The sequence below is a fragment of the Octodon degus genome, unplaced genomic scaffold, assembly GCF_000260255.1.
Source record: "Octodon degus isolate 3935 unplaced genomic scaffold, OctDeg1.0 scaffold00048, whole genome shotgun sequence".
Taxonomy (NCBI): domain Eukaryota; kingdom Metazoa; phylum Chordata; class Mammalia; order Rodentia; family Octodontidae; genus Octodon; species Octodon degus.
Genome location: NW_004524624.1, coordinates 12,994,507 through 13,007,500, shown reverse-complemented (window position 1 = coordinate 13,007,500; position 12,994 = coordinate 12,994,507). Strand labels below are relative to the sequence as shown.

General features: G+C 37.3%; 1 protein-coding gene across 4 annotated transcripts in view; it reads left to right on the top strand.

The window, feature by feature from the left end:
- Efemp1 (EGF containing fibulin extracellular matrix protein 1) overlaps positions 1-12,681 on the top strand; it is a 69,866-nt gene extending 57,185 nt beyond the window's left edge. For all 4 annotated transcript variants that reach the window (XM_004632440.3, XM_023716479.1, XM_023716478.1 and 1 more), the window contains exons 9-11: positions 4,256-4,379; positions 4,468-4,663; positions 10,837-12,681. In XM_004632440.3, the coding sequence (XP_004632497.1) occupies positions 4,256-4,379; positions 4,468-4,663; positions 10,837-10,998 (482 nt within the window). In that variant the 3' untranslated portion in view covers positions 10,999-12,681. The remainder of the gene's footprint in view (positions 1-4,255; positions 4,380-4,467; positions 4,664-10,836) is intronic.
- Positions 12,682-12,994: the final 313 nt, after the last annotated feature.

The following is a 12,994-nucleotide window of genomic DNA, read 5'->3' as shown; positions in this document are numbered from 1 at the left end:
GCATCTTGTACAGCAATTAACCACTAGGAAGAATGTATGCAATGTATGAATTATTGAAACTGTCCTACCAATTTGATTTGAAACTGTCTCATTGCTATTTGTTTATCAATAAAATTTTGGGAAAAAAAAAGAGGAGATTCAGTGTTAACCTTGACTTTGTTTGAAATTCAGTGGGGTTCTTTCTGAAAATAATTTTAATGAAATGCTAATATCACTACCAAATAGCCAATATAATCTCAATGAGATCACATCTGCTAATCATCTACCAGGAAATATTCTATTATTAAAATGTTTCACCAGGAATTTGAGTTTATAGCCTAACTTAATAAGTTGGTTAGACAGATCTCAACATCGTCTCAATTTTCTGAAACACCAAGACTAAATAATGAAGTAAATTAAGTGCTCAGTGTCTCAGCTACTTTTCTCTTGTTGCTGAGACAAACACCCAACACTCAAAATGAAGGAAGGAAAGGGTTCTTTAGCTCACAGTTACTGGAGGTTTCAGTCCATACTCGGCTGGCTCTAGGGCAGAGCGGCACTTGGCAGAAGGCAGCCTTTCATGGCAGCAGCAAAGAGCAGAGAACAAAAGGGTGGGAACAGTGGCAACAGAGAGCACGTCTGTCTCTCTTATGTTATATTCAGGATATCCGCCCCAGGCTGGCTGTAGCACTCACACCAATAATCCCAGCAGTACTTAGACCCATAATCCCAGCAGTACTCATACCCATAGTCCCAACCTTGGATCATGAGTTAATCAAACTGTAGAACTGTGCCTCAATGACTACATGAGGCTTTGGGGGAACAAATACACACAAACCATAACACTGAGGAAAATTACACTTATGTATATTAAAATGTGCTCTGAAAAACAAAAACTGTTAATCCAAAAATAGATAATAACCTTGGCCCAATTTCAAAATAAACACTTATGTGACCTTCATACTTACACATAGGAAATAGAGGCAGCACTCTACTACACTGCAATTTCAGTCTTTCTGGAAGATCTGAAAATACACACTCTTGTCCACCTACCTACTGGGTGGCATGTACTTTAAATTCTTTTAACATTAAAAAAATCAAGCAACCATAGAAAAAAAGGAAGATAATCTTGAAAAGGCTGGTGAAATACCTAAATTTATGCAAAATAGTGAAGGAGTGAGAAAAAAAAACTTGAGAATAAAAGGTTTATTTGAACCTAGCTCTACGACATTTGACCAATGTAATCCCAAACAAATCATCAAACTTTGTAAGTCTTGACTTGCCTTTTTGAAAAGGGGAATATGGGAATGAAACAAACTAGCATGTGAAACTCACTTGTAAGCTATAAAACCTGCACAATCAGTTTTTTTGAAAATTAGCGATGTAAGTGGCTAATAGTAAATTCTCTCTAGAGAATATTGTTTAATCAGACTTGGAAAGAGTACATAAGGACAGTAAAGACTGTTAAGAAAGGCAAAAGTCCAGGAAAGGAGTAAATGGGGACTCTCAATCTGTGTCATAATTATACTGGAAAATACTAGCTCAGAGAAGAGCCGTGACCCGGGATATTGTAGTATGCAGCTAGAGTTCCAACCACTAGGTCTGAACATAATCAGAATGCCATTCACTACTCAATGAACATCTTTCTAACCTTTTGCAGATTATTAGAAACTGTAAATATTAATTGTGGGAAAACATTGCATTCCAGCGGTTATGCTTATGGAAGTCTAATTGCAACTTTGAACATGAATATTAAATGCAAGCACCAATTTTTAGTCTGCCAAATAAATGTCCATGTGTTTCTGGTCATAACTAGATTTGATACTCAGTAAAAACAGGAGCAAATTAATGTACAATTGGATCTTATTTGTCTGGTCTATATATGCAGAAACATTTATATCTGTGGTAATTAAAGGTAGAAAATGTACTGAAATTGAAAGCAAGGGTTCACGAGCAGTGTTGTGTTGAAGATAATGCAGCTTCAGAATATTTGTTTAAGCCAAAACATTTTTCATGGAGATTTACATTCTTTTAAACTATAAAGCAATTGCTTGCCTCCAGTAAAACCATCCCACCTGTGCCCCAGTCACCAAAACAAAGTAAAATTGAAGGGTTTGGATTCTTATCCTAATGGCTTATTTTGAGTATGAAATAACTGTTCTCATTTCCACAGGCTTACAAAAATGAAAACTCTGTGTGTGTGTGTGTGTGTGTGTGTGTGTGTGTGTGTGTGTGTAGTGAGAGAGACAAAGACAGAGATGGAGACAGAGAAATAGAGGGAGACAGACAGAATGAATAAACACACATCCAGATATAAAAAAATGATCAAGCTATCAATTATGGTAGGCTATAAATTACTAGAAGTAATAAATTAAGTTATAGCTTAAGCTTTCTTTTTGCCACTGTTGAACTCCTTATGACAAACAACCTTCATTTCTCTGTAGTTAAACAGAACCTCTGTTTTTTAAGAAAGTGAAAAATATTGACAGGGCCAGTCCCCCATGATTTCTCCTAAGGAACCCAGGACTTCTGTATCCACTCATAGCCAGCCCAAGAAGATTCTTCTTGTAACCCACTCTTAGAAGCTGTATAGCTTTTCCCGTCTCCTCCTGGATTCCAGATAACTGCAGCCATTTGGAAGCTAAAAGATATTTTTTGTACAAAGCCAGAATATAATTATTCTTACTCAGGGTAACTTGCAATGGAAAGATACCTGCCACTAGCTGTATGAACTAGGAATGTGTGGCTGAATCCTTACTTATTTTTCCTCAATATCAATTGGAGAGAATATCTCCCTGGGTTGTGTGAGAAGCAATTTAGTAACTTAATATTCTTAAAGTATATTAACTCTTGGTGGTGAAAAGATTAAAGGTGAGGACTGTAGCCCTTGTTCCCAAAGAGTTTCAGGCTAATGGAGGAATTAAAACAGAATTTAAGTCATTCCATTCTTCTAAAAAAGATGGCTGTGATCATGTTTCTGACCTGATCACAGAGTTTGCAAACAAAACAAATTTTGCCAAATAGTTGTTTGTGAACCAAATTGTTTTGTAAACTGAGGTACCCCTTGCAGATTTCAATAATGCAAAGCTAGAAAGGAATAAAAGCCCTAAAAGAAAAACACCATGCATGAGACTTGCAAAGAGATCAAGTCCCATGACTTATCCTAGGCCTGGCTTGCAACAAGGATTCAGTAGATTACTTATGGGGTGAGTAAATTAGTGAAGAAAAACATCCAATTCTGGGAAGTGCATGATTCAGAGAAGGCTTATATTGGATGGAATAAAAATGACTATTCAAATATAATGAGGGATAGATTTATATAGGGATGTGTATATTAATTTCATTGTTGCTCTTGTCATAAAAGTAATCACTCATTACTAAAACTGTTAGCTCCCAAGTTATCTGAGAGTCACATGTTGTCTAATAGTCAAATCCAAAGTCAGACCTTGTCTAACCTGGCCAACCCTCAACCCTCCTTCCTCAGCTCACGTCCTTCTGCTTCTTGGGCACTTCTCTGCTTCTCCTAGTTTGCCTCCCACCACTTACTTTCCTCTCCATGCAGTCCCAGCGTAGCTCCGCTCTCAGTGGCCAAACTGCTCCATAGCACAACTTCTGCTGTGCCTCCGGGAGAGTGCAGTCCCCTCACCAAGCATTTACTGCCCCTCAAATAATTCTGCGTAATGAAACTTACCTTTCTTGCCTTTTTCCTCTCTCCTTTCTGCTGGGAAATGATAAATATCCCCTCTTCGTAGTTTTGGCTTGTTGTTTATTCAGTCTAAATAGCCATTCCCATGCTAACCAGGAAAATCTCATCCAGTCACCACCCTACAAGGCCAAGCTGGGATACTTACTCCTTCCTCCATCCTTGCTTAATCCTCTGCACAGAATTAATTAGTTCTACTTCAAACCCACCATTGTATGCACACATCTATTCTTCAATTCCATTTTATTTTAAGTAGTTACTCCAATATTTATATTCCAAACTAATCCTTTTTACATTTATATAAGCAGAGTCTATAGTTAGCATTTAGGATTTAATTCAACAGATAAACAATTGCTACTTCATAAAATATGAAATAACACTTATTTATCTGTCCAGAGAGGCTCAGATCTGTCTATCCTGAATTCAATGCAATGAAATTAGGTCTCACTCCGTCTTGTGTCTAAAAGCAGGCTGAATACCATCTACATTCTCACAGACTTCATTGCAAACCAGAGCCTGTCACCTACACTATTTTCTTAGATCTATAAACTCTTTAATCCTGCGTCTCTACAGATATAAATGAATGTGAGACCACCAACGAATGTCGAGAGGATGAAATGTGTTGGAATTATCATGGTGGATTCCGTTGTTACCCACGAAATCCTTGTCAAGATCCCTACATTCTAACAACAGAGAAGTACGAAAAACATCAGAACTTTTGAAAGTGAGAATTTTCTGGTCTTCCCAAACCACCTAGTGAATACTGTTCTTGTCTATCTCTGCAGCCGGTGTATTTGCCCAGTCTCAAATGCTATTTGCCGAGAACTGCCCTATTCCATAGCCTACAGATACATGAGCATCAGATCTGACAGGGCTGTACCATCAGATATCTTCCAAATACAAGCCACAAGTGTCTTTACCAACACCATCAATACTTTTCGGATTAAATCTGGAAATGAAAATGGAGAATTCTACCTAAGAGTAAGTATCCTATGGGCAGCATGCACTATTGAGACAGGTAGAAATTTATCATTGATATATAGCATTCGGATGAAAGGAAAGTTAAAATTTAAAAAGTTTTATATGTAAGGACTTTCATGTATATTATCACCTTTAAGTCTCCTGGCAATACTGTCAGATAGATATTACATTGACCCCTGTGTTACTCAGCTTTTTGTCACTATGACAAAATACCTGCCATAATTAGATTAAAGGAAGAAAGACTTCCTTGGCCCGTGGTTTCAGAGGTTTCAATCCATGGCCAGCTGGAGCCATTGTTTCTGGCCCTGTAGTGAAGTGAAATAGCATGGTGAAGAAGGCATGGTGGAGTAGAATTGCTCACTTTACAGCAGTTGGGAAGCAGAGAAAAAAAAAGGGAAAATCCCAATAGGTAGGAAAGAATTGTGTATGCCTCGTCTAGTCTTCAAAGTCAATCTTCTGTCCACTAGACCCATCTTCTGTTTCCATCCCTCCCAATAGTACCATCAAATTAAGTTAGAGCCCTCATGATCCTATCACTTTTCCTAAATCCGTCAGCGACTAAGCTCTCAACACAGTAAGTCTTGGAAGCACATTGTGGATCCCACCATAACACTCTCCATGTTTTTTCAGAAGCAAAAAGTGAGATTCAGAATAGACAGCTTCCCTAAAGTCACTCAAATGAACAAGCTGTGGTCTCTAATAGAACTGCATGTCACTACAAAAATACAAGCCTACTCATACATACACACCAAATCTATGATATTTAATTATACATAGAAAAAATATCACTGGAGAGTCTCTAAAGCATCATGAATTCCTTATGGCAACATCTGCAAGACAGTTTACACTCACACCAAGACCACCACCTATCCGTCTCTGAAAAGACCCATATCCGCACACAGCATGTGTCAGCAGTTGTGCCATTCATACAAACTTCAGGGCAGATAGCTGCAAGCTCACCCATGTCTGTTCTTACACCTTTATTTCCTTTGTGAAGTCTCCCCCCTGAATTCTGGCATTTCCCTCTCCACGGGGTCTCCTGGCTTATCTTCACCTGCCATGCTCCAGCCTCTCCTCCTTTGACCACTCCTATCACCTCTCCAATCTCTCCAGAGTATCCAAGCTGCTCTCCTGGATTCCAGAGCCTCTGCCTCCTGGTCTTCCCTGTAAAATTTTAACAAGTTCATTTTAGGATAAAACTCTGACACATTTTAAATATGGCTTAGCACTGCATGTGCAAATGATGGCATCCCACCAGGCAGTGTCCAGGGTTACAGTAACTGTTTCATGCTGAGGATGTTATTCATCCAGTGATGATTTTTTCAAACTCCTTTGGGCACTCTTCACTCTTAATCAAATTAAAGTTAATATTTCATTTTCAGAATATGAAAGCAATTTGAGAAATTCATCCTTGTGGCAAAGTTTACAGATTTTTAATGTTTACATGTTTATCTTGCTCTTTGATGTATGAACTTCCCTTCCAGCTCAAGAATAATATGATTCCAGTAAATTTTAAATGACTAATTTCTCTGACCAACATCTGAAGTGAAAAAACTCAATCCACAATACAATCTATTCCTATTTTTTTCTAATAGAAAAGAATAACTATTTTAGCACTTGACGTTTGAATTTTGATATAAACTGTGTCTCGTAAGAAGTTACCTGTTACTGAGTTTCACACAGTTCAGATAATGCCAATTAAGTCATTCCAGCCCAAACAGATGTTATCAATAATTTCTTGATAACAAAAGAGGTTCATCTCAAAACGTTTGTAAAATAACTTTCCATTTTGACCTCTTAACTGTAACTTAAGAAAGCAGAATTTCTTGTCAGAATTAAAAAATAACTAAGTGAAGGGTTTTTTTATTTTTTTATTTTAGGGAAGTGTTTACAGGGTGTTCAGGGTCTCACTACTAGATCAGACTCATAGTGATCTTCCTGTTTACAGTCTCCCAAGAGCTGGGATTACAGGCGCATGCCACCATGTCCAGTTTCAATTGCTGTCTTAGTGTGCCCTGGGGGCGGGGTTGGTACAGCAGGCCCAGGGATTGAACCCCCAGCCCCTGCACCTGCTTGAGGGTGTTTTAATCTGCTCACCTATTTGGCCAGCCCTGAAAGCTATTTTTTTAACTCATATCTCCATTCATTGACTTTTTGGGGCAGTACTAAGTATAAAACCCAAGGCATTTCACTCAGTTACACATCCAAGCCCTTTGTTATTTTGTATTTTACGACAGGGTCTCACTGATTTGCAAATTTCTCAGGCTGGGCTTGAATATATGATGCTGCTGCCTTAACCTCCCAAAGTACTGGGATCATAGATGTGTGTCACTGTGCCAGCTTGGCCTGATTTTTTTTTTAAATATGGTTACTCATCAACTTTTTCTCAAATGAAATCCTTTTTCTCATGAATGACAAAAATCATTGCCAATTTTGTAATTCCAGAGTTAATTAATTCCAAATTATTTGAAAAATAGCTACTTGAAAACAATTCAAGATTATTTATCATATGATTTTAAAAATACTTGGATCAACTCCTACAAAATTTCTCATTACCATTCCACTTGTGCAGAGGCTTCTAATGTATAAAATTTACTAGCCTTTAATTATGTACTATGTTCTCTGCTTTGTGCTGGGTGCCACGTGGAATTAAAAAGGCATGTAAAGTGATTTGAGAGAGCTTTAAATATCACCATGCAGGAAAAGTTAGCACCTTTACAAAAGAAAGGTCCAATTGCATGAGGAAATCCTTAATCCAAAGACATAAAAATTAACAGATACAGGTTTTTCTGATAATCATGGGAGTTGACCTGATCCTTTGAAAGACTGTGCAAAAAATTTATTTAAATTCCTTTTGGAAGAATACTGAGGAAATCTTCCTTAGAAAAATGGATCTACTATAAAGAAATCTTATGGACCATTTTTTTTTTTTGTGTGTGTGTGTGTGTGTGTGTGTGGCAGTTTTTTAAGTTATTAGCTTTTAAAATCAATACTTTTTAATGGAAACAACTTGACCAAAAATCCATCACAGAATTTTGAGACCCATTAAAACAAAGCTTAATGAGAAAAAAAGAAGAAATCATATGTGAAATGGAAGGCAGAAAATCACTCCCAGCCTTAGTTTTGCTCATAGCCCTGCCACTGCCTGACCTGTCATCCATCGGACTGCGTTGTTATAAGAACAGAGACCTTGCCTACCATTCACTCTTCTGTTCTTAGCATGCAGCATGGGCCCTGGCATACAACAAGTGCTCCAAAAGTTATTTTTAAAAGAATTAATACAATAAACACCTTCAAGGCGTTACTGTTACCTACAAGTACCGCTTGTAAGAGGCAATCTTCCCCTGTATACAGACACCATAGTGAATAAAATCAAGCCAGTTCCTGCCCCATTAGAGCTTATTTTTTAAGACATCAAACATTCACTCAGAGCTACAAATTACTTACATACATACATACATACACACACACGCACACGCACATGCACACGCACACATACACACTGTATTAGGATGCATAGTATTTAGTGGATATTCCCAACCAGGAAAGCAGTGGTGTAGAAGCCTCTGGAAGAAATGGATTTAAGTTTGAATATGAATTAAGAAGAGAAAAATGAACAATATAAAGACTCATTGGTCTGGAAAATCAAGTGCTCAGGAAAAATGCCTGAGAGAAGTTTGATGTGATGAACAGGGATGAGCTCACACAAAGCTTGATAGATTTTAAAGATTTCAAGTAGAGTAGCCTATACTGGATTTTCATGTTAAAAGGACTCTTGCGTATGCTACAGAGCCTGAATTGGATGGGGCCAGAATGGAAATAAAAAGTGCAGTTTGAAATTCAAGAGATAGGAAATTATGGGGTAGCAGTGGATTTTTTTAAAAGACAGATTTGTATGGATACTGAAAGGTGGCTGGAAAGGTGGGTAAGTAGATGCATGAGTCTAAATGCCAAGGGATAAGAGCTTGGGTTAAGATTTAGCAATCAGTACAATGAGAGGATATTAAATGAAGAGAAAGAATGTATATGTGGTAAGACTGGAGTTCAGGTGGAGAATGAAATGGAAGAGGAAAAACCAAGAACTATATAACTTTGTAACTTGCTGTTGGGAATTTAGAGGATAAAAGAGAAATCAGAGATTGCCTCTTCCTTTTTTCTGTCTGACGTAGTGGTAGATGGTAGCACCATTTACTGAGAGAACAGAAAGGAACTGGTGTGGAGGAGAAAATGAGAAATTAATTTTGTATAGATTAAGTCCTGATGCCTGTGAGACATCTATGTAGAGTATATTGGTTTGAAATACAGACTTTCAAGTCACTGGCAACCATGAAGCTAAAGCCACAGCGCTGGTTAGGATCACTCAGGGAGAGAGTGTAGGGAAGAGAAAAGGGCCCAGAACAAGGAAGGGCTCTGTTAGGAAGTGTTTCTTCTGAGCATGGCACTATTTGAATTGTTCACTGCTTTAGCCTATAGTTCCCTGTCTCCCATGAACTTCAGCATCATGCTCTCTGCCATCAGCCACCCTGGCTAGGCCCAGACTTTAATTCATAACAGTTTCACAGGATAAGAACTTGACCTCTAGTAGTCCACTCAATAGCTGGCCTTCCTTCCTCTCTTTTATGCCTACACTCCCATTCTATGTGCTCTTCATCCTCAAAGAGACAGTAGTCCTCTGTCCTCTAATCTATCAAATGCCTGCTGAACACCTAAACTATCCTGTCACTAACACCTCAACCTTCTGTCAGCATCCTCATTTTCATACCCAGCTTGTCTGCACAGATTGCTAATATTATAAAATCTTAGTCTCTGATTTCATATAAATCCTTAGTATACTCCATAGTCCTTGTTTTAATTTCTTCTTTCTGTTCTTTCTAGTCCCTGATCTCAAAAGTTCCCATATTCTTTAAGTCCTTATACTCTTCACTTTTACCTCCTACCCCTCCAAAACTATCAACACCAATATGCATGAATTACTTATACTTTCCATCCCAACCCATGCAAACTTACACCTCTTTGTCCTCCATGTAGCCCGAAGACAAGCTTTCACTTCTGCTAGTCAAGACCAATACGCTATCTGTATTCTTAATCTCACCTCCTCCGGAAGAACCTTACTTCTTCAGGTTCCCCTCTATCTTGCATGTGTTCAATGTCCTTTGCTCTCTAGAGTTTGTCCTGTTGCTTTTTTCCTGGCAAGACTAGGTTCTTAAAATTCAGTCATAATCACACTGTTATTCCTTACTTCAGGTCCCTTCTCTACCTTCTATTCCATTTACCCTCCTAAAGCTGTTGGGGGCAGAGGACCACAGCGACACCCACACATTAAATTCAGAGACCACTTGTCCATTTCAGGATCCTCACCCTCATCAGTTCTGTTGGATATTCCTGGCCACCCATCCAGTACACATTCTATGAGTTATATATTCTCAGCTTGGTTTCACCTTTTCCATTTCATTCTCCACCTGAACTCCAGCCTTACCACATCTGCATTCTCTCTTTTCATTTAATGTCTTCTTATTGTAGTGATGGCTAAATCTTAATCCAAGTTCCTATCCCTTGGCATTTAGGCTCATGCATCCTCTTACCTTCCTTTCCAATCACACCTTCCTCCACTTCCAGTATTCCTCACATTCTTCACCAAAACTAAAGTACCTCCTGCTCATCTAAACCTTGTACTTTCTGGAATTTCTGTTTATCCATGTAAACTTTGCTTAGTCATTCAAAAGCCTCACTTCAATGTTTCAAGCTTTCTCTACTTCTCCCATCGTATACAACTTTATTCACATGTCCTATATATCTGTTTATACCTTAAAACTTACCACCTTCTACTGAAATTAACTGTTCATCTATATGTTTACTCACTACAATGTGAACAGACAGTGTTAAAAAAGTGAAAAAGGACACCACTGTTTACCAATACAAATACCAGATTCTCATCCTATGCAGTCTCTATAAAAGCCAGAACTACTTGATAAGAGGGTAGAGAAATGTTAACAGAGAGCAAGGACTAGAGAAAAGTAACTATTTCAAAAGCAAGTCCGTGTAACTAGCAAGGGCTCAAGGAAAGAAAGGTTCCAAGTAAGAAAAGATGGCATAGCATCCTTTATTCCCCTGCTTCCTCTAATTTCTATAGGAGATGTCATAACAAATAACAAAAATCCCCCCATTTCTTTCAGCAAACAAGTGCAGTGAGTGCAATGCTTGTGCTCGTGAAGCCACTGTCAGGCCCAAGGGAATACATCGTGGACCTGGAGATGCTGATGGTCAGCAGTATAGGCACCTTCCGCACCAGCTCCCTGTTAAGATTGACAATAATCGTGGGGCCGTTTTCATTTTAGCCTTTTATAAGAGTCTACCGCAGGCATTTAAACCAGCCAAAGAATATTGTTACTTTAAAGCACTATTTTATTTATAGATATATCTAGTATATCTACATCTATATACTGTACACGCACCCATAATTCAAACAATTTCACCATGGTATAAAGTGGGCATTTAATCTGTAAAGATTCAAACTTTGTCTTTATTGTTATGTGTAAATTAGACAGTAATCCACTAAACTGGTCTTCTTCAAGAAAGCTAAGCATGCATGATCCAACGAAACTTGGATTCTTTCCTGTAAAAATGGAGCCAAGAAATAACGCTCTTCCACGTGCTCACGGGAAGTGAGGGCAGCTCCACTGCCAGTCTTCCAGGCAAGCAGCCCACGGCACTGAGGAGCACACAAGGGCAAGGATGAGTTTTTTAGATGCTTTGTAAGAAAATGGAAAATGTCAAGATATATTTCTTTAGAAAATGAGAAGTTACCGTATTTATGCTTATCTTTATTTTCATGAGTCTAAAGGTGGTTTCTGTAGGTATTTTACATTTTGTGAGGATTCCCATAAGTAGAAAAACACAATAAATAAAATCTTGCAAAATGAACCAAGTGTCCTGCAGACAAATATTCTATTAAGAAACCTATGGAGAAGAACTAAGAAAAATAGTTTTCTAAACCACTTTGGAGTTGACCTGAAGGAGTAAATTCAGTAAATACAGTAACATCCTTGGAGTTAGAATTACTACAAGATGCAGAGGAAAATGGGAAAAGGATATTTCACTGGACAAGTTTTATTTCTTAATAAAGTGAAAATTTTAATACTTCACTAATTTATAAGAAAAAAGTTTTATCTTTGTATTTGATGCTCATAGAGGAAGAAAATTATGATGGTTCTTACTCCTGGCACTCAGCAGCAGTAAGCAAAAGAAAATCTCTCCATCCCAATTCTATGAAAACATTTTATGTCTTATTTGTTTGAAATGTAATTGATTCACTTTAGTGTGTCATTTTTTAAATAAAAATATTCTTTCTAAAAGATCACCCAATCTTTGGAGGTTTTTTACTGTAGCCAGAATAGCTCATATATAACTTTTAGATCTGGGGAAAAAACAGTTATAGCTACCAAGGCAAAATCAACTGGTTCCATTGTTGAAAAAAACTCTCATACCTACAAGTTCTAGTGGGAACTACCACAGATTTACTTTACGTCCTTATGGATTTGTCTTTCGGGACATTTTGTATATACAAGATCATATAATATTTAGTCTTTTATGTCTAGCTTCTTTCACTTATATTTTCCAGACTCATCCTTGTTTGTATCAGTACTTCATTTGTTTTTGTGACTGAATAATACTCCATTTTATAGATATACCACATTTTGTTTATCCATTCATCAGTTGATGGATGTCAGTTAATGGGTTGTTTCTGCCTATAGTTTCTTTTATCTTGGTTATCAAAAGAAACTCATTGCTGAACCACTCATTCACTGATTTCACACCTAAATTCACTCATCTTTAGTTTCCTTTTGTAAAAGCAAGTAAACAAAGGGTTTTTTAATTATGGGAACAAAATACTTGGAAAGAACTTTGAGATGCTAACATATGAATGTGTTTCTATGTACAATCATCCTCAATAAATATGACAATCTTATGGTCTCTTTTGGTAATTTGAAGTTCAAAATAAATATGATGATCAAAACCAAGCTAAATCAGTAGAACACAGGCTGCTTTTTTAAACTATACTACCTCCTACCATTGTTCTGAAAAGTCATTGCTCTGAACCCCCTTCCACAAATAAGAATTCAGGAATAATTTATTAACAGTCACTAATATATATATATATATATATATATATATATATATATATTCAAGCATATATTCAAACATATGTGTATTTAAACATATATTCAAGTACTGAATATATATATTCAAACCCAGGTTCTCTCCAAGGTTAGGCAAACATCTCAGCACTGAACTGCATCCACAGCACTATTTCTTTTTTCTTGGAAAACTTTT